This window comes from Eretmochelys imbricata, chromosome 5 (assembly GCF_965152235.1).
Source record: "Eretmochelys imbricata isolate rEreImb1 chromosome 5, rEreImb1.hap1, whole genome shotgun sequence".
Classification (NCBI taxonomy): domain Eukaryota; kingdom Metazoa; phylum Chordata; order Testudines; family Cheloniidae; genus Eretmochelys; species Eretmochelys imbricata.
The window spans coordinates 26798584-26826085 of record NC_135576.1 but is presented as its reverse complement, the minus strand read 5'-3'; the positions used below and the strand labels follow the sequence as shown (position 1 = coordinate 26826085).

General features: G+C 39.0%; 1 protein-coding gene across 1 annotated transcript in view; it reads right to left on the bottom strand.

The window, feature by feature from the left end:
* Positions 1-470: 470 nt before the first annotated feature.
* The window catches only part of WDR70 (WD repeat domain 70), a 270222-nt gene continuing 243190 nt past the window's right edge, over positions 471-27502 (bottom strand). Inside the window, exons 14-18 of the mRNA XM_077816773.1 lie at positions 23460-23560; positions 21777-21856; positions 19266-19382; positions 18699-18861; positions 471-1659 (exon numbers count right to left, since the gene is read on the bottom strand). Coding sequence (XP_077672899.1) covers positions 1572-1659; positions 18699-18861; positions 19266-19382; positions 21777-21856; positions 23460-23560 — 549 coding nt within the window. The 3' untranslated portion in view covers positions 471-1571. The remainder of the gene's footprint in view (positions 1660-18698; positions 18862-19265; positions 19383-21776; positions 21857-23459; positions 23561-27502) is intronic.

Below are 27502 nucleotides of genomic sequence, written 5' to 3'. Positions count from 1 at the left end.
GACTCAGGACAGTGGTGAAGATAAAACCAAACACAACTGAGTTGAACAGCAGCGGAGAGCTGGCACATCTGGACAGACAGGCCAATGACAGGACCAGAAGGACTTAGAAAAAGCCTCAGCCGTGAGTTGGCCTGATATACGAGAGTCTGAAGAAAACAAGGTATCTGAGTAACACAGAAGACCAACAGAATGCCACCCAACAGAATGAAAGTCAGAACAGTGTCCTGCACTAAAAGCAGAAATGCAAGCAAGTATTATCAGAACCAAAATATTATCAGAACCAAAATATACAAGCCCACAAGTGATCTAGCTTCCTCTTTATTTGCCTTAAGGAGGGTGGTTTGTTTTTGTGTTTTTAAATCTCTCTCCTTCACTTAGTGACATTTACCATAGCAACTTGCTGGTAAATACCACCATTTTATAAAGGTCAGTATCACACTTTAGAAAAAAGAAAAGGAGGACTTGTGGCATCTTAGAGACTAACCAATTTATTTGAGCATAAGCTTTAGTGAGCTACAGCTCACTGCATCGGATGCATACTGTGGAAAATACAGAAGATGTTTTTATACACACAGACCATGAAAAAATGGGTGTTTATCACTACAAAAGGTTTTCTCTCCCCCCACCCCACTCTCCTGCTGGTAATAGCTTATCTAAAGTGATCACTCTCCTTACAACGTGTATGATAATAAAGATGGGCCATTTCCAGCACAAATCCAGGTTTTCTCCCCCCCCAACCCACTCTCTTTAGAAAGTGACTTTGTCAGCCAATATATGCACAGTTCAGCTATACGCCTCAGCAAGCCCAAGTCTATGTGTATATTGACTTACAAACACACATTATCAAGTGTTATTACTTACCAATATACAACAACAGATTTAAGAGGCCTGAACAAAATCTATTTAACTTTGAATAATCCGTACACAATTAGAAAAAAAAAGTAACAAGTGTACAATGTTTTAATTCAGACAAATATACAGAATTGTACATTCTTACTCCGTACAGCTTATAAAATCTTTACCAGTAATGTGAGAGACTGTATAATTCAAAAGAAACATATTTCAGATAAGCCACAAATACTAGAAAATATTTGATGTTTTACAAAACTAGCACACCAGCTAAACAAACCTGATGCCTAAGAATTATTCTAAATTGATATTCCTAAAAAATGTGAAATCATGACTTTTTTGCACAGCTTGATAGATGTTATTGGAATAAATAAAAGAAGCTTGAAAAACTCCAGTTTTTATGTTCTTACTTAAAATTTTCATATGGAATATTACAGTAAAATGCTGCTTTCTCATTAATCATTGATGATGTATTCTGGTTAAAAATTACACATACAAATACTTTTTAAAAAAAATCTAAAGTTAAGAAAATGACATAAGATTTTTGCATAATATAATTAACTTTTTATTACAAAAGGCAGATCAACAATCATCTTCAGTTGGAAATCGTGCAATGCATTCAAAGAATTTCTGTTTATAAAGAATTTAACCTTTTATTGCATAATGAAATAACTCTCCACTTTGTTTTGAATCCACAGTCACCCAACCATGAATCAAGTACTTCATATTTTACGCTTTTTCCACTCTGGTTTGTTGTCTGTTTCATCTTCCTCTGATTCCACTTCTGCAAAAACTGCTTTTGGTTGAGTCCTAGAAAATATTAAGAAGCAGAATAATGATTAACTACAGCTCTTCTATGCAGAAGTGAACACTTTCTTCTGTGATTCCCAAAAGAGAAAAAAACGTTATCAGCTTAATTATTTCATTTAATCATGAAATAAAAATATTCACTAAATTTCTAGCAAATCAGAGAAATTTGCTGTTCTAAGGCAAAAAATGAACGAACAAGCAGACTAATGAATAAATATGCATTTCTTGCAAGTACTGTTTGCTCTTCAGCAGGCACTGTTATGTGTGTTTTCAATTAATAAAATTAAGACATCAGACGGGAATAAAGGGAATTTAATATAAGGCTACAAAAACTGAGCTGTACATTTTCACATTTCATGGTATTTTTTAAAATAAATCTTTCAACCACTGAAGTTTGACAGCTGTCATCAAATAGAAACTGTGCTATTCTTATTTTCAAGCCTACACATGAAAAAACAGCTCCTCTCCACAGAGACCATCCAGCACTACTGTAGCATAATAAAAGTAATGATACTCATACAAGAACATGCTGTATCCTGAAAGTAATCTTGAGCCTATCTATCCGGACGTTATTTGCTTGTAATTTAAACAACATACTTAAAAACTCTACAAAATATTCACTGACTACTTTTTAAACTAGAACGGTATCAAATAGTTTTTCACCAAACTCTGTGTCTGTTCATTCCGCTGTTTGGCACTTTAATCTCAGTTTAGTCTACTGTTCCCAATCTAATGTTTAAGAATAACCACAAAACCTTCAAGCAGTACTAGTGAAACCACTGAATTTCTAAAATTGGCTACAACACAGATTCATACTTCCAAGCAACAATCAAGTGTAAAGTACAAAACGCAGTCAACAGAATTTTTGGCTTATTGGCATATTAACTAATGTTTTTACGGCACTTTTGAGGATGTAAAATGCTATATAAGTGCTATATATTATTATTATTACAACTATTATTCAGCAGATTTGGCAAAGTGCATAAACCTTAACAAAATTGTGCTTAACTTACTTAAAATAAGGGGCATAATTAAAGTTACCACTGACTTCAATGGGAACAATAGCTAATGTGTATAACACAGCCATTAATATTAATAGGCTGGATTCTCCAGTCTGCTAAGTATGTGGCACAACATGGATTTAAAGAAGCGAGAGATCATCAGTGAAGAATGCCTTTTGCCAGGGCTCTCCCCCTGGTGTGCCTGCCTCCGACACCAGCCAACCCCTCCACCACCACCATAGGAGTGAGGAGTGTTGGGGGTGTTTTTGTTGGAACGGCCATGTCAGAGTGAACCATCCTCCACTGGTGTAAGGTCCCTGAGTAATCTTGAGATTTAGTGCATGTGCAGTAGCCTCCCACACACTAAAAGTTCAAATAGGAATACCTCAAAAAGCATTATGGAACTTTTAGTGAGCGGTAGCAGGGTCCACTCAGCAACGTACTACAAGGCAGGGTAGAGCACTGTACATTCACACCCTGGCTTGTTGCGAACAAAAGTCTCCACAGAGACAAGGCCAAACTCACTTTCCCTCCATCTCACTGCATTTAAGCAGAGCTTGGGATCCGTTCCAATGAGACAGCACAAGGCATGAAGATAATACACTTCATACTATATCAAGTTAAACATTTTGAAAAAATGAAAATAGTCAGACATTTTAAATAATTCAAAGACAGTTCCATAAACTCCACTTCTTCAGTAGGAAATTTTTTTTAAAGAAGTAAGCAGCAGCAGCAATACTTCAGCCAATATGGTCACCAGGGACGAAGGCTTCACTGGCTAAAACATACGATTTTATTGGCTGTTGAAGAAATGGAATTTATGGAATCTTCTTTGTTTCTCCTTCTCTCTCCAAATCTTGTTGATGGAAGTTTATTAACCAACTTTAAGAGTCTATCTGCCTATCTAGGCTTTTGTACAGAAACGTCTCCGAGTGTCATGTAGTAACAAGTCAGGTCAACATCAGGTTGTCTGTTAGTGCAACACAACTGACCTGTGATAACTTATATTTCTGATATAAAAATCTGTGAAGATAATAATTTGAGTTGGAGTCATCAAGAACATAACAAGAACGGCCGTACTGGATCAGACCAATGGTCCATCTAGCCCAGTATCCTGTCTCTGACAGTGGCCAGTGCCAGATGCTTCTGGCAGTTGGAAGTTTAGGACAGCCCAAGCGTGGGGTCGCGTCGCTGACCATCCTGGCTAATAGTCATTGATGGACCTATTCTCCACGAACTTATCTAATTCTTTTTTGAACTCAGCTATACTTTTGGCCTCACAACAACCTCTGGCAATGAGTTTTTCACACAACACAGAGTCAACCTGTGGAAGTATTTCCTTATGATTGTTTCAACTCTGCTGCCTGTTAATTTCATCAGGTGCCCCTAATTTTTGTGTTATGTGAAGGGGTAAATGCCTATTCACTTTCACCACACCATTCATGATTTTATACACTTGTATCATATAGACCTCTATCAGACACCCTTAGTTGTCTCTTTTCTAAACTGAATGGTTTCAGTCTTTTTAATTTCTCCTCATATGGAAGCCATTCCATACCCCTAATCATTTTCGTTGCACTTCTCTGCAGCTTTTCCAATTCCAATATATCTTTTTTTGAGATGAGGCCACCAGAACGGCATGCAGTATTAAAGGTGTGGATGTTACATGGATTTATATAGGAACACTATGATATTTTCTTTTATCGCCCATCCCTTTCCTAATGGTTCCTAACATTCTGTTAGCCTTTTGACTGTTACTGCACAATAAGCAGATGTTTTCAGAGGACGATCCATGATGTGGCCAAGATCTCTTTCTTGCATGGTAACAGCTAATTTAAATCCCCAGGAAGAATAATTTAATTCACAATATGGTAAAAATCCTGTGTATTTGGGGGAGCAGGATACTGTGATTTAAAATATCATTTTACCATGATATATGAAATATTGATATAGTTGCTGAAACTTGTAAGATGTTCCAAGACTACTAAAGCAAAAACTGCAGCATAACCTAGCAATAACAACATCTAGGGAAAATGCAAAGAGGAAATCAAGTCTGCTTGCTATCGCATTTTTACCATTAGCATGAAATGACCTACTGGACTTGGTTCAGCTGGCGTATAAACTTTCCCACCTCCACAGAATATATAACTGTGATTTGGGACACCTAGGATGATTCATTCATCTGACCGTTGTAAATACATGAGCAAAGGAAAAATTCAGTTTTTGTTAAGCCATTACTAGCAGAAATTATTTAACTTAAACAAAAAATCATACCACTAGCTAGAAGTTGCCAGTGGTAGTAGGAGTTTGCTGCATGACTAACATTTGTAGAAAAAAATTATTAGAACAGGCTTATTACTTTAACATGTTTTCATTTCCAAGGGCTCCATGGTGTATGAAAATCTATGACACTCTTTCTTCCTTCAGTCCTCCCATCAATTTTCATTTATTGAGTGACTGTCATAAAATCAAGCGTCACCAGTTACCAAAGAAGTGCCACAATGGTCCTGAAATGCACACCTAGGCCGCTTAAAGATTATACAAAAAAAGAGTTTAAAACACAACAGGGAAAATAGAGTTGTGTGTGTTACCACAATGCTTGTGTAAAAGCTCCACATCTCTCTCCAGCAGAGATGGCTAGAGGATGACAATTTCATTTCACAGCTTCACAGGAGAGATCACCCTCAGAAACCTTCCTGTTGAAAAAAAACCATTACTAACCTTTTGTAACTGTTCTTCAAGGTGTGTTGCTCATGTCCATTCCATACTAGGTATGTGTACACTACATGCACAGTTGCCAGATATTTTTTTCCCTTAGTGGTGTCCATAGGGCCGGGTTATGCGCCGGTATCAGGGACACCGCCAGCCCTGCATCCCCTCTGTTCCTTCTTGCCAGAAATTCTGACAGAGAGATAGGAGGGTAGGTCATGGAATGGATGTGAGCAACTTATCTTGAACAACAGTTGTCATAAATATAAAGGGAAGGGTAAACCCCTTTAAAATCCCTCCTGGCCAGAGGAAAAATCCTCTCACCTGTAAAGGGTTAAGAAGCTAAAGGTAACCTCGCTGGCACCTGACCAATGAGGAGACAAGATACTTGCAAAAGCTGGGAGGAGGGAGAGAAACAAAGGGTCTGTGTCTATCTGTATGCTGCTTTTGCCGGGGATAGACCAGGAATGGAGTCTTAGAACTTTAGTAAGTAATCTAGCTAGGTATGTGTTAGATTATGATTTCTTTAAATGGCTGAGAAAAGAATTGTGCTGAATAGAATGACTATTTCTGTCTGTGTCTTTTTTGTAACTTAAGGTTTTGCCTAGAGGGATTCTCTGTGTTTTCAATCTAATTACCCTGTAAGGTATCTACCATCCTGATTTTACAGAGGTGATTCCTTTATTTCTATTTACTTCTACTTCTATTAAAAGTCTTCTTGTAAGAAAACTGAATGCTTTTTCATTGTTCTCAGTTCCAAGGGTTTGGGTCTGTGGTCACCTATGCAAATTGGTGAGGATTTTTACCAAACCTTTCCCAGGAAGTGGGGTGCAAGGGTTGGGAGGATTTTGGGGGGAAAGACGTGTCCAAACTACGTTTCCCAGTAAACCCAGTTAGAGTTTGGTGGTGGCAGTGGATATTCCAAGGACAAAGGATACATTAATTTGCACCTTGGGGAAGTTTTAACCTAAGCTGGTAAAAGTAAGCTTAGGAGGTTTTCATGCAGGTCCCCACATCTGTACCCTAGAGTTCAGAGTGGTGGAGGAACCTTGACACCTACTTTTCCAAAAAACATCAGTTTCCTTTCCTCCAGCATGTAGGCACCAACCTCTATCTCCACAGCAGACCAAAGGTAGACAAATTTGAGAATGTGTCATGATGGCCATTGACAAGTAGGTGTGAAGACTGTCAAGTGCATTTTTGGCCAGAGGGGTTTAGGATGAAAGAGAAAAAGGAGAACTGTAACTCCCTCTTTTTCTTACTGCCAGGGTAGGTGTTTTTAAGAGATATCTTAAAGTTAAATAATGTTGCATCTGCTTGGCCAAATCATATAATTCCTGTCTGTGTCCTCATTGTTCCCTACCATTCACAAAAGGAGGTGGCTTAGAGGAAGGAATTGTAATATTGATTGGAGCACATGCAGTCCTTTTCTCTAAGAAAGCACTGGTGCATTATAACCTAAAGTGTAATAAAATTGTGGGCAGATGCTTTTAACCTAGAAAGCAGACCTGGTCAGATCATTTTCGACCAGTTTCCCATCAAAATATGCTGTTTTGTCAAAGCCAAAACATTTTGCAGAGATATATCTATTCTTCTTTGAGTGCTTGCTCATGTCAGTTCCGTGCTAGGTGCGCGCACACCACGTGCAGTTGCCAGAGATTTTTTTCCCTTAGTGGTATCCATAGGGCTGGCACTAGTGCCCCCTGGAGCCCCTTGCATATGTGCTGGTATAAGGGGTGCCGCCAGCCCCACACCCTCTCTGTTCCTTCTTACCACCCATGATGGCAGTTGGAACAGCTTCTTGCCTTTGCAAGTTTCAGAGTGGCAGCCATGTTAGTCTGTATCCACAAAAAGAAAAGGAGGACTTGTGGCACCTTAGAGACTAACCGATTTATTTGAGCATAAGTTTTCGTGAGCTACAGCTCACTTCATCCGATGCATTTAGTGGAAAATACAGTGGGGAGATTTTATATACACAGAGAACATGAAACAATGGGTGTTACCATACAGACTGTAACAAGAGTGATCAGGTAAAGTGAGTTATTACCAGCAGGAGAGCGGGGTGGGGGGGGAACTTTTGTAGTGATTATCAAGGTGGGCCACTTCCAGCAGTTGACAAGAACGTGTGAGGAACAGTGGGGGGGGTGGGGGAGCGCTAATCACATCAGCCACACTATCAGAGGCTCGTTCACCTGCACTTCTACCAATGTGATATATGCCATCATGTGCCAGCAATGCCCCCCTGCCACGTACATTGGCCAAACTGGACAGTGTCTACGTAAAAGAATAAATGGACACAAATCAGACATCAAGAATTATAACATTCAAAAACCAGTCGGAGAACACTTCAATCTCTTTGGTCACTTGATTACAGACCTAAAAGTGGCAATTCTTCAACAAAAAAACTTCAAAACCAGACTCCAACGAGAGTCTGCTGAATTGGAATTAATTTGCAAACTGGATACAATTAACTTAGGCTTGAATAAAGACTGGGAGTGGATGTGTCATTACACAAAGTAAAACTATTTCCCCATGTTTATTTCCCCCCCTACTGTTCCTCACACGTTCTTGTCAACTGCTGGAAAGGGCCCACCTTGATTATCACTACAAAAGGTTCCCCCCCGCCCTGTTCTCCTGCTGGTAATAGCTCACCTTACCTGATCACTCTCGTTACAGTGTGTAAGGTAACACTCATTGTTTCATGTTCTCTGTGTATATAAAATCTCCCCACTGTATTTTCCACTACATGCATCCGATGAAGTGAGCTGTAGCTCATGAAAGCTTATGCTCAAATAAATTTGTTAGTCTCTAAGGTGCCACAAGTACTCCTTTTCTTTTTGCCTTTGCAAGGCTTTCCTAACCTAGTGGTTTGAGTTTTATTCCATTGTATATAGTTGTAATTAGTCAGTTTTGTTACAAAGTTAGTGTTTAGAGTGTAGGTAGTTATCCTGATCTTAGAGGGACGTCATCCCACAAACTGACTATTCCCCAGTCTCCAGGATTCAAGCCGTGCTCCACCTGTGGCAAATCTATGCTTGTGAGCAACCCGTATTCAGCCTGTCTAAAGTGCCTTGGGGAAGCTCAAGTGAAGAAGCGTAAAATCTGCAGGGGCTTCAGGCCAAGGACTGAAAAAGACAGACATTCGTTTGAAGACTCTGTTGATGGAGACAGCCTTCAGACCATCCTCAGAGCCATCCTGCTCCAAATCAGTGCTGAGTACTTTGGCCTTGGTGTGAAGTGTGCTGCTGGCACTATGGTCCTCCCCGCACTGTTCATCTCTGGTGCCAAGGAAGAGAGACAAGAAACAGCATGCGGAGAGAGGGCGCTCTCCGGCACCAAAGAGGGACAAAGGGGAGCAGCTGACATGATGAGACCCACGCCAGGCCACTCGTCCTCCCCAGAGCTGCAGTTGGCTCTGGCCACTCTGCTGAAGGTCCTGAGCCCAATTCCCAGGACTCCCAGGACCTGTTGTGCTGTCTCACAACTGCGGGCCTCCTCAATTCCTTCCAGGCTGCGAAGGACTTGATGTCCCTGCCAGTTCAGCTCACTCCCCAAGGGGCCATACCTGCCAAGGCTACCAGGGATAGAAGAATTCTTTCAGCTCCTCCACTTCCAGCACCAAATTCATGTTACCCACTTCAGGAGTTCCTGATGAGCCCTGAAATCATCTGGTGGGAGCAGGTTCAAAGGATCTGCCAGCGCCTCGTCCAGGGACGATGAGGAGGAAGCTAGTGCTACGGGAGGGGTTGATACTTCCTCTGAAGGGGGTATCATGAATTTGGTGTTGGAAGCAGAGGAGCTGAAGGAGTCCACCCACAGCCTAATTAATATCTTGGCGGCAGTGGCTACCTCCAGAGTGGCCCTTCCAGTCAATGAGGCAGTGTTGGGACCAGTTAAGGCCATTTGGAAGACCTCTTCCTCTCTGCCCTATTTCTCTAAAAGGGTGGAGAAAATGTACTATATGGTGGAACCCCAAAAAATAAGGAGGCCAAGAGACTGCATTTATTTGGAAGGAATGGTTATTCCACGGGCAGCCTCCAACTCCGTATCTTGAACCACCAGGCTTTGCTAGGGAGGTATGACTTTAATTTGTGGGGGTTGATGGCCAAGTTCAGAGACTCCCTACTGCAGGAGTCGAGGCAGGATTTCTTGGCCATCCTGGAGGAGGGCAAGACTGTGGCCAGAGCCTGACTCCAGGCAGCTCTGGATGTGTAAGACTTGGCAGCCAGAACGATGGTGTGTGCGGTCACCATGAGGCTCTGTTTGTGCTCCAATAGTCAGGCCTCTCCCAGGAGGTGCAGCAGTTGGTCCAGGACCTCCCCTTCGAGGGCAATGCTCTGCTCTCTGAACAGATGGACGCCAAGCTGTATAGCTTCAAGGATTCGAGGGCCACGTTGCACACTCTGGGCCTGTACGCACCCCGGCCTCCAGGAAGCATTTTAGACCTCAACATCCCTCCAAGGTTTTAGGGGCTCCAAGACAGGACTCCTATAAGAGAGAAGGGAAGGGGTAAAAACATCACCAGTCCATGCCTTCTGACCCGGCCTCCCAGTCGGGTTCGAGCAGATACCCCAGTGGGTTTAGGCAGGCCTTTTGAGGGTACGGCATACCAAACTTGAGACAGGATTCATCCCCTCTTTTGTTTTTGGACCACTTGTTTCCCTTCCCCGCTGCACGGTCCCATGTAACATCAGACCTTTGGGTGCTCAGTACTGGGTCAGTTGGATATACCCTGCAGTTTTCATCCACCCCTTCCTCCCCCACCAACCCCGTCCCTCTTCACAGACCCCTCTCATGAGCAACTTCTCGTATGGCAGGTAGAAGCCCTCCTACTTGTAGGGGCTGTAGAGGAAGTTCCTTGAGATTTGAGAGGGAAAGGATTTTATTCGAGATATTTCCTAATCCTGAAGGCCAAAGGGGGCCTGAGGCCCATCCTGGATCTGCACCGCCTCAACAAATATCTCAAGAAATTGAGGTTCCACCTGATCTCCCAGCCTCTATCATTTTCTCCCTGGATCTGGGAGACTGGTACGCCGCCGTTGACTTAAAGAATGCATATTTCCACAATTCTATCTTCCATGTACACAGGTGGTTCCTCCAGTTTGTGGTGGACCGACACCACTACCAGTTCACTGTGCTCCCCTTCAGTCTGTCGGCAGCCCCAAGGCTTTTTACAAAGTGTATGGCAGTTCAAAGGCTGTTCGTAGATTCAGGTTCAGCACAGCATTGGCGTAGTATAGACCACCTGTCAAGTGCTGGTCCTGTTAATAAACAGCTCCTCTCATGGGAGGCTGCCTTCCTATGGCAATTTCTTCAGCCAGGTGGGTTTCCAAAATCAGAGCCTTAATTTCTGAACCCTTTTATACAGCATTCTTCAAGGACAAGGTCTAGTTTCATCCACACCTGGCATTCCTACAAAAGGTGATGTCACAGTTCCATAACAATCAGGATATTTTTCTGCCCATCTTCTTTCCAAAGCCTCACAGAACTGAGGAGGAATGACGGCTGCATACCTTAGATAGGTCCTGGCCTTCTACAATGAAAGAACTAAGACCTTTCGCAGGTCGACACGGCTTTTTGTAGCAGTGGTGGATAAGATGAAAGGTCTGCTGGTGTCATCCCAGAGAGTCTCGTCCTGGATAATCACCTGCATCTGGGCTTGCTACGAGCAGGCAAAGGTTCTGCCTCTGGCCATCATGACAGCTCATTCTGCAAGAGCCGAGGCTTCAGCAGCAGCATTCCTCATGCAGATACCAATCCAGGACATCGGCAGAGCCACGACTTGGTCATCGATTCACACCTTCATGGCCCACTATGCCATCACCCAACAGGCCCATGAGGATGCCAATTTCGGGAGAGCAGTGTTGCAATCAGCACATCTGCGAACTCCAAGCCCACCTCCTGGGATACTGCTTGTGAGTCACCGCGCATAGAATCGACATGAGCAAGCACTCGAAGAAGAAAAAACAGTAACTAACTTTTCATAACCGTTGTCAAGGTTCCTCCCCCACTCTGAACTCTAGGGTACAGATGTGGGGACCTGCATGAAAACCTCCTAAGCTTACTTTTACCAGCTTAGGTTAAAACTTCCCCAAGGTACAAATTAATTTTATCCTTTGTCCTTGGAATATCCACTGCCACCACCAAACTCTAACTGGGTTTACTGGGAAACGTAGTTTGGACACGTCTTTTCCCCCAAAATCCTCCCAACCCTTGCACCCCACTTCCTGGGAAAGGTTTGGTAAAAATCCTCACCAATTTGCATAGGTGACCACAGACCCAAACCCTTGGATCTGAGAACAATGAAAAAGCATTCAGTTTTCTTACAAGAAGATTTTTAATAGAAATAGAAGTAAATAGAAATAAAGAAATCCCCCCTGTAAAATCAGGATGGTAGATACCTTACAGGGTAATTAGATTCAAAAACATAGAGAACCCCTCTAGGCAAAACCTTAAGTTACAAAAAAGATACACAGACAGAAATAGTTATTCTATTCAGCACAGTTCTTTTCTCAGCCATTTAAAGAAATCATAATCTAACACGTACCTAGCTAGATTACTTACGAAAAGTTCTAAGACTCCATTCCTGGTCTATCCCCGACAAAGACCAGCATATAGACAGACACAGACCCTTTGTTTCTCTCCCTCCTCCCAGCTTTTGAAAGTATCTTGTCTCCTCACTGGTCATTTTGGTCAGGTGCCAGGGAGGTTACCTTTAGCTTCTTAACCCTTTACAGGTGAGAGGATTTTTCCTCTGGCCAGGAGGGATTTTAAAGTGGTTTACCCTTCCCTTTATATTTATGACAGTAGGTATCTGCTTTTAGTTAGCATATGGTATCACTACCATCTGATCATAAAGTTCTAATTGTGTCCCCAATTCTAAAGCCCATGTTATTTTAATGACTGTTTCTTTTAACACTGCTAAATATAAAATGTTGACCATAAAAGTCTTAGATTAACAGCAAAATACTTCCTGCTTAGGCCCCTATCCTGTACCACTCAGGTCAGTGTAAAATACCCATTCACTTCAAATGTGGATGATTGGACCCTCAGCTACAACATTTAGTGGTTCCTGCTGGTGGTAAGTTTGAAAGATAGGAGGACACCTGAAATAATTAAAGCATCTCTGTAAAGCTGTGTTAAAGCAAACAGTTCACAAAGAGTTGAAAATCTTTACAATTGTTGCTTCAAGTTCCTTTCCTCAAACTCTTTTTTTGAACCCTTCAATCTGTCTTCTAACCCTCTTCACCCTACTGAAACTGGTACCACCAAGGTCTATAACAATTTATTCCCTGCCAAATCTCAAGGTCTTTACTCCATCTTCATCCATTGTGACTTCTGTCACAGTTTCAGGGTTACTGCACCTGTATTCCCCCTCCATGGTCCTTTTAGAACACCCACTTAAAGACTGTGACCTCTGTGACAGTTTCAGGGTTACTGTACCTGTATTTCCCCTCTGTGGTCCTTTTAGGGCACCCACTTAAAGATTAAGAAAGATAAGACACTTATGCAAATAACATCTACAGTTACACTATCTAGGATATAAGATGTAACTACCCATGTTTCATGACACAAGCCCACCACCAACTGCCTAGAGATAGGAACAAATTTCCTCTATTGGCCTGTTATTGCATAGCTGATCTTTGTGGACACCTTAGTTTGAAACTGGCTACTGCTGGAGACTGGAAAGCATTCCAGATGGACTGTTCTGGTCTTGTTTCAATATGGCAATTCCTAAACTTCTATAAAGGAAAGCGATACTGTCTAGTAAGTCTTATTTTCATTGCCTAACTGATTTTAACTAAGATTAAAAAACATTAAACAACCAGTCCTAATAAATCAATTTTTGTCAGTTTTTTCAGAATAATGGTTCTGTCAGAATGTAAGTAAAGAACTTTTAAAAATGTTTTAACTTCCTTTAAATAATTCGTTACCGTAGCTAAGCAATGTAGTTAAATAAATAGATCATTTATTCTCATTTTTTAAAAAACAGGTCAATCTTTTATTACAGCAATGTAATATTTTATTTAAATTTTATTTAATCTTCACTACTAGTTTTGAGACTTTCAAAAAATAAATGTTGACTATAAGCTGTGTAATGAGTATGTTTCATAAAGCATTTCAAAACTACTGAATGAGGAAAAACGTCTCATTTAAAATATTCTCCCACACCTGATTTATTTAAGTATGGCTTTTTCTTATTGTACTTTCAAATAAAAATGAAAAAAGTCTGCCAAATACAGCAGATCAAGCCAGAATTATTGTGTTTCTATCCAGAGGCTTTTACATAAAGAGTAGCTAATTAACATGCAGGTTTCTCTTCCTCCTTCCTCTGTTCTTGCAGAAAAGTTTAAAATGCAAGAGGATCAGCCCCGATAAGACTTATAAAAAAGACTTCCCCCGCTTCTGACTGTAGAAGACAGAGGTTAAAGCACAATCATTTTCCTTTAGTACTTAAAACCAGAGTGTCTCATTCCAAATGTTTTCACTGCAATTTGAAGTTCATAGGTCAAATTCTTTTAAATTATTGTTACTCATCGGATAGGATTCATTCACTAAAGAATAAAGCTGGCTTCAGGCAAATGGTATGACTGTGAGGAGACATCACATGTATTATTTGTGACTAAGAATGTGAGGGTAAACCACAACTTTCTTGGTTCTGTGCCCGCTGTTTATTATAAAGGAAAACCTCAAAGTACAGTGTCTATTATAGCCATGACTTGATAATATGACATACTTGTTAACCCTACCACTATGAATCAGGACCAGATGAACTCTAACCCAGTCATCACAATTACAGAATTATGAAAATTAAAGGAAGGGATCAGCAAAAAGACTTGGACCTAGTAGTCGCCTCTGTTAAAATTATTTTAAAAACCAGGAATGGGGAAAAAAGATTAAATATGTAGCGAGGGATTTTTTTAGCTAATGCAAAGAATTTTCTATTTTTCTCATTAAGTGAATAATCACCCATGGGGAAATATATATAAAAAAAGCCTGGTCAAATAACAGATTGTTAAATGGATTAAATTGTTAAATGACCGAATGACTGGAGGATAGCTAATGTGACGCCAGATTTTTAAAAGGGCTCCAGAGGTGATCCCGGCAATTACAGGCCAGTAAGCCTGACTTCAGTACTGGGAAAACTGGTTGAAACTATAGTAAAGAACAAAATTGTCAGACATATAGATGAACATAATTTGTGGAGACAGTCAATGTGGTTTTTGTAAAGGGAAATCATGCCTCACCAATCTACTAGAATTCTTCGAGGGGGGTCAACAAGCATGTGGGCAAGGGGGATCCAGTGGATATAGTGTACCTAGATTTTCAGAAAGCCTTTGACAAGGTCCCTCACCAAAGGCTCTTAAGCAAAGTAAGCTGTCATGGGATAAGAGAGAAGGTTCTCTCATGGACTGGTAACTGTTTAAAAGATAGGAAACAAAGGGTATGAATAAATTATCAGTTTTCAGAATGGAGAGAGGTAAATTGTGGTGTTCCCCAGAGGGCTGTACTGAGCCCAGTCCTATTCAACATATTCATAACTGATCTGGAAAAAGGAGTAAGTAGTGAGGTGGCAAATTTTTCAGATGATACAAAATTACTCAGGATAGTTAAGCCCCAGGCAGACTAAGAAGAGCTACAAAAGGATCACTCAAAACTGGGTGACTGGGCAACAAAATGGCAGATGAAATTCAAGGTTGATAAATGCAAAGTAATGCACATTGAGGGGGTCTAAATTAGCTGTTACCAAGAGTCATTGTGGATAGTTCTCTGAAAACATCCACTCAATGTGCAGCAGCAGTCACAAAAGCAAACAGAATGTTGGGAATCATTAAGAAAGGGATAGATAATAAGACAGAAAATATTATATTGCCTCTATATAAATCCATGGTACTCCTGCATCTTGAATACTGCATGCAGATGTGGTCGCCCCATCTCATAAAAAGATATATTGGAATTGGAAAAGGTTCAGAAAAGGGCAACAAAAATTATTAGGGGTATGGAACGGATGCTATTTGAGGAGAGATTAATAAGACTGGGACTTTTCAGCTTGGAAAAGAGATGACTAAGGGGGAATATGATAGAGGTCTATAAATCATGACTGGTGTGGAGAAAGTAAATAAAGTATTATTTACTCCTTCTAAGAACTAGGGGTGAACAAATGAAATTAATAGGCAGCAGGTTTAAAACAAACAAAAGGAAGTATTTCCTCACACAATGTATAGTCAGTCTGTGGAACTCTTTGCCAGAGGATGTTGTGAGGGCCAATACCATAACAGGGTTCAAAAAAGAACTAGAAAGTTCATGGAGGATAGGTCCATCAACGGCTATTAGCCAGGATGGGCAGGGATGTTGTCCCTAGTCTCTGTTTGCCAGAAGCTGGGAATGGGCAACAGGGGATGGATCACTTGATGATTACCTGTTCTGTTAATTCCCACGGGGCAGCTGGCATTGGTCACTGTCAGAAGACAAGATACTGGGCTAGATGGACCTTTGGTCTGACCCAGTATGGGCACTCTTATGTTCTTATGATACTATACATTGCCCATACATACAGAAATAAAACATTATCTAAGAGAAAGAATACGAACAAAGAAATAGTGAATTTAAAAGCATTGTTCTGGTCACCAGAAGTTAAATAGGAAGAACAAGTGCAATTTTAAAAATACATGTTTTGCACATACAATCATTTAATTAAAGCCCTTTTAAAAATGAACACTCACTAAATGTATATATTTTCTATGCTTTAGGACAGTATATTTTAAACGGATTCCTAATATAATTAAAATATCACATTATCTTGTATTATTTATACTGTGGTACTGCTCAGACACCTCATTTAGAACCAGAGACTTGCAGTGTTAAGCTATGTACAGACACATGGGAAGACAGAATTCTGCCCCTAAGGAACTGCTGCATATAGTATAAAGTATGCTGAAAAGTTAGATAATTTATGACAAACATACACTATATTTAGCATATTTTTATTAAACATATTTTGGGAAACGTTTGTAAAATGTTGCATAAATAAGGCACATTTATTTACATAGCAAAGTCCAATATATATAATTATCACAACTATTATATTGGCTATTTGTGTGCACAAATGACTAGTGATACATCTGTCTGGCAAATTTGTACATGCAGATTAGGCATAAACGACATGCCTATGTTTTTGGAAATCCAAGTATGAAAAGGCAAAGGTTCATCAGAAATGTAATATGATATGCAGAAAGGGCCCAAATTTGTGTGTCTCTATATAAATAAAAAATTACTTTAAAATGTATTCCCCATAGGATACCTCTTAAAAAGTAAGATTCTTAAGCAGGGATAATGGCATGAAATTTATCATTGCCCAAGCTGTCAAGCCAGCATGGTGCTGGCTATTGCCCAAGCTCTCCCCTCTGCCCCCCACATCACTGTCTGGTGTATAAGTTAATAGCATTCTGGACTTACATCCTCCCCACTTCTCAGCCAGCTCTTTTCTTCCCCTGCAGATATGTTTTTAAACAATAAACTGAAACGAGATCTGCCCACCTGACACAGTGAGCCTTCTATACTACTACTATGTTTTAAAACTTTCATGTCTATTACATTACAGGTGTCAGGGATGAAACCTAATGTCTCATCAATTAAAATACTTACCCAAATATACACTGGAGTACCTACATATCTGATGGTATGAGTGGTCATATTTACTTCTTTATGAAGGGATATTTATATATTTTAAGTAAAAATATCTGAATTTAGACTTGGAATAAATTTCATCTTCAGCACATGTGAATCTCCAAATAAGAAAAAAACCACCATACTTGGCATCTCCATTATAGTAACCTTTCCAGAATTATCCTTTTAAAGAGTACTTCTTTTGGACTGGTAAATGTAGGCAGTATTGCATTAGTTATTTATTTTATATATTTTGTAACACTGGCATAGGTGTTATAAAAGTTAATATTTCCCAGTTCAAAGCCAGCCTCGGTCAATGGAGATCAAGAACTGTTGCCCGGTGATAGCTCAGTGGTCTGTGTGAAGAAGTTGTACTCAGCTCAGAGGATCAGTGTCCACATCACAAATACCCATCACTGTTAACATACTATGGGCAACTTTCAAACTCTGCTTTTCTTAATTATCTTCTCATTACAGAAGTAAAACTTACATCGTGGCAGCATTGTCTAAAAGCATTGGACTGGGAGTCAAGAAACATGGCTTCTGCCCTTGGCTCTGCGTGCTATGTAATCTTGAGCAAGTCATTTCATCTTTCCGTATCTCATTTTCTCCAGCTGTAAAATTGGATTATTGATACTTACCTTCTTTTGTGAAGCATTTGTACATCTACAGATGAAAAGTGCTACTTAAGAGTTAAATAATAATAAATAATTATTTGAAAAAAACACATTTTGCAGTGGCAATTTTTTATAAACAAAAAAGGCAGAAAATGTGGGCTATTGTTTTAGAATCTTACAAGTAGGCAAAGGGTTGAGGGAGTTTATTCCATAGTTTAAATGTCTGTATATGTAATGTATATGCACCCCTCACACACATATTATACATTAAATATTGCTGGTATAAAAATTTATGGGCAAGAATTAGACATGACAACTTAACTCATAAATGGCAAAACTATATTCTACAGGACAACCCAGACTCCTGCCAGTTAAATCATTATACCACTACAAGCACTTGTGTTTTTATTTATGCCCCATTTTGGAGCAGACTTATTTTAGGAAAAAAAACCTATTTTTAGTATCCTTCCACCTATATAGCCAAGCTGCCTTAAGTAGATGCACAGGTCTCGTAACATGGGTCTGGCTTTTAGCATGTATACATACCTACATGATGGTGTAGTGTGAATCTTTAAAAATCTTGTAAATATTAATACATCCACATCAGACCATGCTACTTATGTCACACATTTTAGAGGAAGATCTACTTCAGAAAGTGTTAGAGATTTTAAAAATATGTACTGGTACTCTTGTAATTCTCCAGCTGTAAAGCCAGGATTACTTAGTACCTTGGAGTTTAACTGTAACAGATTTAGGACCAGGAGAAACAGTAAGAAATACATTTTAGACAGCTTTAAAAGAGTATTCTAGCACTGAAAGGTTAGCTTTTAAAAATGGAAATTTTAGAAATGTATACTTTTAACAATTTGATGTGTTGTACATACTGCCTTCATATCAGAGCTCTGACACACGCTTAATTTATTTATTATTGGCAATAATCCAGAAAAGGCAGAGAATGCTGTTAAAAATGTATATTTTCTGTTTATATCAAACTCCCAATAGCTTTAAGAAATATTACTTGTGTTTTTTAAAATTGTTTCCTTACTTAGAATAGGCTGGAGCAACCCAGTAGGGGTTATCCTCAGCTTCCTTTGCATGTCGTAAAATGGCCTCTCGGGGGTTGCTATCATCAGTCTTATCCAGTGCAATATTCTTGACTATGTATGATGACAATGTACCTCCATGAGTTCCAACACGGCCCCCACGACCTATAATTGGGAAAAAAAAGAAAAAATATTTGAGAGTAATGAACACATAGACAAAATGTGAAGTACTGTGTTTGTAACACTGATCTAGTAGTGTACTGAACTTACATATTACTGTAAAGAAAAGAGATGTGGGAAAGAAAAGAAAATAGCATTTAGAGTTGCAGTCAAAGTAGTGTTCTATAGAATATTTTATGGGCCTAAACAAAACATTAGTCATTTTTGTTATTATTTATTTGTATGGAAGTAGCACCCCAGCCATTGTACACACACATAATAAAGACAGCATTCCCAGTCCCAAACAATTTACAATGTAAATATAATTTCATAAGCAAAATTACTTCTAGAACTCGGAAATAAGTTTCCCATTTACTTATAACAATCTGAAAAGACTAAACATGGGTTACCTGGTCCTGCTACCGGAGGTTCTGGTTTGTGAGATTTTAGGGGATCCAGCCTATCCTTTTCCAACTGTTTCCTGGTACTTCGTTGCCGTGGTTCACGAAACATTGGAAGGGCATGAGCTAAAGAGAAGATTCACAGTTTGGGAAAACAATTCTAAATGTTAGCAATCACATTTACTTTTACATCTTTAACCCCATGGGCCAGATTGCTTTTGACCCTTACATGGAGAGGATGCCATCACTTGTGCAATGCCAGGGATGTCATTCTTACATACTTCCACATTGGCTTATCACAGTATATTTTATAGGGCTTTGTCCTGTCTGTTTTTAAAAGTCTAAAGCAACCAGATTTCCACAACTTCTCCAATGACTATTCCCTAATCTAATAAATCGCCGGGGCAATTTACACTTATTTAGCTCATTCCTCTGTTGGTCAGCCCATCAGTTGCCTGATCAACCACTTGCTCTTTTCTTAACTTCCAATTTTTCTACATCTTTCTAATATTGAGGTGCTGAGACATCAAAATACCAGGCACAGTTTTACCGCAAAGTGACAGATGGGGAATTATCACCTCCCTGATCCAAGTTGTGATGCACTTCTACATATGCTGCCAAAATCAATTTTCCCTAAGTAATGAGGCAAATTTAGGTTGGCAGGACCTAATTACTGCTGTCAGAATTTGGCCAGGACACCAGGATTTAACACCTCTTGAGAAAGTTGCCCTGGTATTTTTAATGACCACAAATTGTCAGTGTGTTGTTCTTAACCTCTCAAAAAAAAGACAGTATCTTCAGCAGCACAGTAGCCTCTAATGTGCAGGCACTGGCTCTATACTGAATCAGAACTATCCACTGAATCATCATTATCTCTTTCCGAGTTATTCTGGGAGGTCTGCTTAATTTATTAGACTTAATGAAATCACAGCCAAGATGATATGGCTGTGGATCTTTAGGAATAAATGTTGAGAGTTTATTTTTGCAGAATTCATGAAGTATGAAGTGTCTGAACAGTTTGTTGGCAAGTGACGAACTTGATCAGTTTGCACAGGGCATTTGAGGTGACTAATGTACAGATCCAAGATTTTGCCATATGTGGAGTCAAGCTTGTTTGAGGAAAATCCAGCTGAGTAATAATATGCCTGTATTTTAAAAGTAACACCTAATCCCTCAAGTGCCATTCCTGCATTTTAAGCAATCAGTATATGCAATTCTGAAATTCAAATATGGTTTGTTGTGCTTTCTTGGTAAAAAGATGCTTTATGTTGCCTGTAACGAAGGGGCTTCTGAAAAGCTTCCAAACAAGCAACAAACCTACAAAAAAACCTGTCAAGTGAAATTCCAAATTCTATCAGTTTAGAAACATTTTCAGCATATTTCTTTGTATGGATCTATTCCTAGTAGGTCTCCACAATTATGTGCAAGAACGAACCAGACAAATCCTCATGATAAAGTTAATATTTTCAAAAATTAGAGAAATCCATATTTAGGCATCTAATGGTGGGATTTTTAAAAGCCCCTAACTGACTCAGAGGCTGTGGTCCCAGTGGATTTTAGGCTCCAATTTTTGAAAATTTGCATAATCGAAGCACTTTAGAATGCAAACATTAATTAATGAAAGTATAGACACTATTTCTATTATAGGCTGTTCAATGTTACGATTAAGGTTGCCTAAAATTACCCATTATAAAGCCCCTCTTTTGATGTGCTTATAACTTTGCCAAACTAACTGTTGATTGAGGCTGAAATTTTCCATACTGAAATTTGGAAAATTTCAGCAAATATGGGTTTGCTGCTTCCGAGAGTGAGGTTCCGGAAAAACAGGTAATTTTGCCAATGTTAACAATTTTTTTGAAGATTTCTTTGAACAGCCCTAGCATCTCCACAGTTTTTATTAGAAACTTGATATTCTGCAGAGGATAGTTCTGAGTGGTGTTTTATCTGTTCAGACAAAAATTCCACATATCTTTGGCTGAGCTCTAAGACCTGGAAAATCACCACTTTCACATTTTTAGTAGAATGTCTTCAAAAATTTTCCTTTAAGTCTGTGAACATTCCATTGACATTGTGTATGCTCCCAAGTGTCAGAGATCTTCATCAACCTGCACAGACCACCATCCTGTCTTTCCATGACTTCAAAGTTTTTATCTTTGCAATCTCAAAGTATTTTTCATGAAGTTTTTTGTATGAAATATATATATTTCATACAAAATAAATAAACTTTAAAAGGCCAGCCTGGATTTCTGAAGGAAAACTTTAGCCCATCCAGAATTTCATCAGATCAAGTCTGTATTTGCACCTTGTAAATAACCATATTAACAACTATACAGGGTATATGCAAGAACATTTTCATTTGACGTGTAGTATGGTGGACTAGCTTCTGAGCTATACCCACTCTCCTATGAAGTGTAAAAGCAATATGGTGACAGTTTGACTTTTTGAGATGGGGACATATAAAGGTAAAAGCCTGAGAAATGAATAAGGGTCACCTTATAAATATATGTTTAAATTACTTACGTGTTATAATGTAATCCTGTGTAAGAGTCTCTGCCTGTCTGGCTTTTCGTTTTGTTTTAACCACACATAATTTTGCTCCCCTAGGATAAAAAATAAAGTGGCTTAATTTATTTATTTATAATAGAAGTAGAAAGTGTTTGTTCAAGATAAAATTCCTGCCAGGTTGAATAGTACTTTTACAAATGTATGAATACATTTGTGAGTATGCATGTAAGGGAGGCTAGAGCGGTTGATGAATTTGTAATGTGGCTTAAAGTCAGAGGTGGAAATGCATGTGGTAGTTTCATCTTATACTTTGCTTGTTCACAACCCAAAAAACACCACACAGTCTGCAACTATTCAGCCCAATTATCCTCTCTTAAGCAGAAGAGTATTGGCGGTCTAAATGGAGATGCCCTGACAGAACTATGGGACAAAGCTTGCATAGGTCTTGTTGGAAGTAACTTAAATTGTAACAGACTTAAATTGGTGTGCTCCCTCTATTTATATAGATATATATCTGTGAAGGAAAAGGAAAACAATGAAACCAGGAAACTATCACAGACAAGAGTGCACCTCTTCCATTGAGACTTCAGGGTTGGAATGCTCCTGCATTTTACATGATTACCTAGTTACATTAAGACAGCTCTGAACTGTAAGCATCTTTTGAATTTAGAGGCAAGGTTCCTCCATTACAGGATGTCTCCCACGCATGTAGAGAAGAGAAAGCGCAAGAATTTGTTTATGTAGGAGCAGGAACCCAGGCTCTGATGTCAAATCACTACAAAGCCTTCAAAAATATACACAGAAAGAAAAAATTAAACTTGGGTCCCAGAAATCTTGGGAACCTGAGCTTGTCCCCATAATCAAGCATTCAGGTTACAACCAGCATCCGATATGAAATTCAGCCTGAAATTTAGAATATAATACTCCTTTGGCTGCTAGAGAGAGAAGCAGCTGAGCGTGCAAATGAACAAATCTTTGTATGTAAAGGAGGGAGAAGATAATCAGAAAATCATTTGTGCTTGCTCCATCTGCCAGCAGGGATAAAGTGTGCTGGACTGGCAGAAAAACTATGAGATGAGGACGTTAAATTCCAAACAAGGCAGTGTCTTTAAATTCATCCTGCCACTCTCAACTGCTAGCTTCCCTTTTTATTAATTGCTTCTGCCTTTCCATCCTTTAAGTATGCAGTCACTGGCCATGGGCAGCAAAGAAAGTGAAACAGATGGGAAATTCTCTCATTCCATTCCTCACCTCTTCTCAAATTTGGGTTTTCAACATAACTGCACAGATCACTGAAATTCAAACTAAGAGTTGGACTCCTAAACAAAATGCTACTTCAGAAAAACAAGTATGACTACATTAAACAGTCTTTTTACAAACATCACTTTAGCAGTCTTTGGGGACAGTGAGGGATATGCTAGTTGGGCATTCTTAATGCCATTTCCACATAGTACACTGATGGAACCGCATGGAAAGTATTCAAAACCTCAGATAAAGTTCCAAATTTTAATATCCAAGTATACAGCGGAATCAAAGGCTCAATGGAAAATGCACTGCTTCTGAAAAACATAAGCTACTATTTTTGATTCACTGCCTCACAAATGATCATAAACTAATTTCCTCACCTTTTAATACGGTCAGTCTAAGGTTGAGAAAAAAAAACATGGTTTTAACGATAATAATGTAAATATTAAATACCTCTGGCTTTTGATTGGATCATAGTATACTTTAGCCAATCCATTTCCTGTACCAACCATGATCTGGTTTAGCTTGGGATGCCAAAGACAACGCACAACACTCTGAAATAAAATTACATATTGATATTGGATCAGTGTTTTTGTGTCTCAAACTGTTTAGCTCTTGAAATTAGATTTAGCATACAACTTTGTAAGGGTTTTTTAAAGTAATTAATGAAGCTCTTTTCCTCTGAGTCTTACTTCATATGGTCTTTCTTCCCTATAGAACTAAAACTTTCACACACAATGCTGCTCTCTCACTCATTGACTCTGCTACAACTTAAAAACAGTTAGTCTTCATTCTGATTTCTCCTTTCCCCAGGATGTCCTAAAGAACTAATCCAATTTCAGTCTCTGCCTGTAGTCAATGCCTCAGCCTATACTCCTGGGATGATACCTCCGCCCCTCTTTTGATCAGTACACAAACTGATTTTAGACTGTCAAGGCCTTAATACCTTTTTGTTTTACACACACAACATATTCATCCATATGACATATCACTAGATATGCTCCAGTTCTAACAGAAATTAATTCAGGGAAGTCCTGTGGCCTGTGTTATACAAGAGGTCAGACTAAATAATCACAACAGTTCCTTTTGGCTTTATAACCTATGAAACTATGAAAACTAGATTTCAGTTTGAATTACAAAACCAAAATGAAAAATCTCTTTGAATGGTCAAATATTGACTGAGGAAGTAAATAAAGCAAAGACACTATTTACCATGAGGAACAACAAATCTTAATGTTCACCTAAACAACAGACTCTATGTATTTAGATAATTGGAGAGTGCTTATTGTTTGAGAGGTAACTACCTTATAAAGCGATAAACTAACTCTAAGACTGAAGGTTATAGTGTTGACAGGACTTGTATTAACTATATTATATATGTATCTAGAGCTAAAAGGATTCATGCTCATATTATTATTTCATTGAAATGTGCTCAATCATCTTTCATAACCTCCTTCCCAAGCCTACTGTTCCACCTTGCCCAAGAGAACCTTTCAACCTGGACTAATCATTTGTTTATTAAATTATATTTGATATTGAGATGGGGGAGTGAGAAAGAGTGCTTTTGCATAATACATCTTATACAAGCTACAAAACAGGTGTTCACTTTAGTCTGAACAAGAGAAGTATAATAATTTAAATTATAATAGGGAGTGTAAATGAAACATAATACTGTAACTTGGGAGACTGGAGACATTTCAGGAAGTTAGTATACTTACTTTGGTGACCTATAAGTGAATGGCTATATATCCCCCACTGCCAATTTTCAAGCCTTCCACCCACCCAATACCTCCCTACCTCAATCCCAGTTTTCCTTCCCATTCCTGGCATAGCCCCAATATAATTTTGTTTGGATGTTAAATATGAGCCATGTGCTAATATGCTAGTGGAATGCCTGATTCTGAAAAACCATAAATCTGTTAAGCCCTAATCAGTTGGACCTTCTTTTGGCTATAAGATAAATATAGGCTTTTCTCAATTACTTATTGAGAAACAGGTTTCACAGTACTGAGCCTCAATGAAGTGGCAGTTAATAGAGCCTCCTGAAATGTCCCTAATATAAATCTCATCCCACACATCACACAGACACAATAGTTTTAAAAAATGACACCTCTCCATGCTCTTACAGGTATGCAAGGTTAAATATACAACCATATTAAAGGTCAAAGCTCATTTTACATGTAGCAACTAGTAGGGATGTAAAGTTGAATTTCTTGACGTTCAGGAGCTCCATAATCCCTGTCACTTGCTATAACAAGTTACCAACGCAGTCAGTGTAGGTCTGTTAATAAACTGTTTATTTTTAAAAAACAATTCTTAGTTGTTGCAATATCAGTTATTACTCAAATGCTACAGTAATTCTAAAACAAACACAGCTAATAGCAGAATTCAAGGTTAAAGGTAAGTGGCCTTTTCGTTTATTAATATTTACTGCATGTGTTTTGCCAGCCTTTAAAAACTTTGTAGTTAATGCAGTTCACCACTTTCTTCTGTCAAGTAAATGTATTATATAGCATGGTACTGGACACCAGCCAACAAAAACAAATCTTGAGACATTGTGGCTCATGCACTGATGGGAATTGCTACAATTCTAGCTTGTCAAACATGCACAGCTCACTTAAAAACACTGTGGCACGTGCTTCAGAGCAGGCAGAAGAAACTGCCATAAAACACAGCATTATAAATCTTCTGAAACAGTAAAATGTCTCCAAGCTCTGAACAGTCAAGTAACTTTACTATATCACTGGTGTATAAATCTACTTTACAACACATGACAAAAAATACTCATGTCGATTTTTTGGATCATACACTACCCTGAAAGACTAAAATACTGAATCCTAGGGACTAAATCATTATAAGTCTTCATACAAGTAGTCCCACTGAAGTCAGTTATGCAAATTGGGGAGAGGGATAGCTCAGTGGTTTGAGCATTGACCTGCTAAAATCAGGGTTGTGAGTTCAATCCTTGAGGGGGCCATTTAGGGATCTGGGGCAAAAATTGGGGATTGGTCCTGCTTTGAGCAGGGGGTTGGACTAGATGACCTCCTGAGGTCCCTTCCAACCCTATGATACTATGAAATAAGGACAGTTCAGATGACAGAACATTGCAGGCTTGGGCACTAAATATGTGAAGATAGTAGAATAAAATCCTCACATTATAAAGAATTAGTAACCACTGCATATATCCTAAGACTCAGAGTTAACTTGCCTTTTACACTTAGAATATAATTTAGAATTTTAGTAGATAGGTGTTTAGTGAGCAACCTAAACTAAGAAGGGATTAAAGCACAGGCACTTTAGTCCTGAAACCAAGGGACCACGCTCCTGAAGTCACATGATGAAGTCAGAATCTCAGCTTTCATTTAAAAAAAAATCCCAATATCCTAATTTTCTAGCCCACATGCCTACAAAGAAAAGATTGAAAATGCGAATCGAGCATGAGAATGTGAGCCTGAGACCGCAGACAGTCTGAAACAATAGCTCTGAAAGGTATGCACTTCCCTATGAATCTCAATGGTGTGATAACTCTACAACCCACTGTTCTGGGGAACTCTGCCAACTCCATCCCAAAAAACATAGGCAGGGGGAGAGTACAGGAGGCCTGACCCATGCAGATACAACCCAGGCCCCAGGCCATTGCCCCAGCTTCTCTGGAAGAGAATGGGGGCCATGGCACAGGGGCAGAGCAAGGCTATAAGGAGCCTCTCATTATGGTGTGTGTAGGGCCCTGGTGTCCTTTAATCCAGCCCTGCTCTAAATTCCATCTAATTTTAAAATCAATAATTTTTTTTAAAAATCCTGTTTTATTTTAACATTTAGTATTTGCAATGGCATCACTACATGGCAGCTGGTGCTTAGTTTCAACTACACCCAAGAGACAGTTGAGTTCAGGCTGGAAGTCATAACCACATTAATTAGCAGCAAGTTACAATCTCTCACTGCACTTAGGTGATTTTATTTCTTAGCAGAGAAGTAAAACAGAAGGAGATAATTAGATTGACAGTACTTTGTAAAAACAAGCACAAAGTCCTGGATTAACCACTAGTACGGGCTATATAGAGATTCAGATTAACAGTTTTCTAGATTCAAAGTGAAACTATGGGTACAAATACAGTAATTAACAACTGAGTACAAAAATTAGTTTACAGCCAGATTTAACTGACTGTTTCTTGCTATGTTTAAAACTGAATAACCTCAAAGCATCATGGATTCTGAAGTTTTACGAAGTCTCTTAAACCCATTTCTCAGCTCTTCAGTGTGAGAGTTGGTGATGTTTTCTTTAAAGTACTCCTCTTTCATAATACATAAAAAGAATTCCTATTGATGACAAACAATAATTCTGAAATATACAATGCTGCTTTGTGCAAAAGTCCTTTATATAAGAAAAGGATTCCTATAATAGCTCAATCTCTGATAAGTACATCTACAGGACATCACATGCTCAAGTACTGGATACAGGCCCAAGACCCTTTGCTAATTTTTAGCTACAACATTGA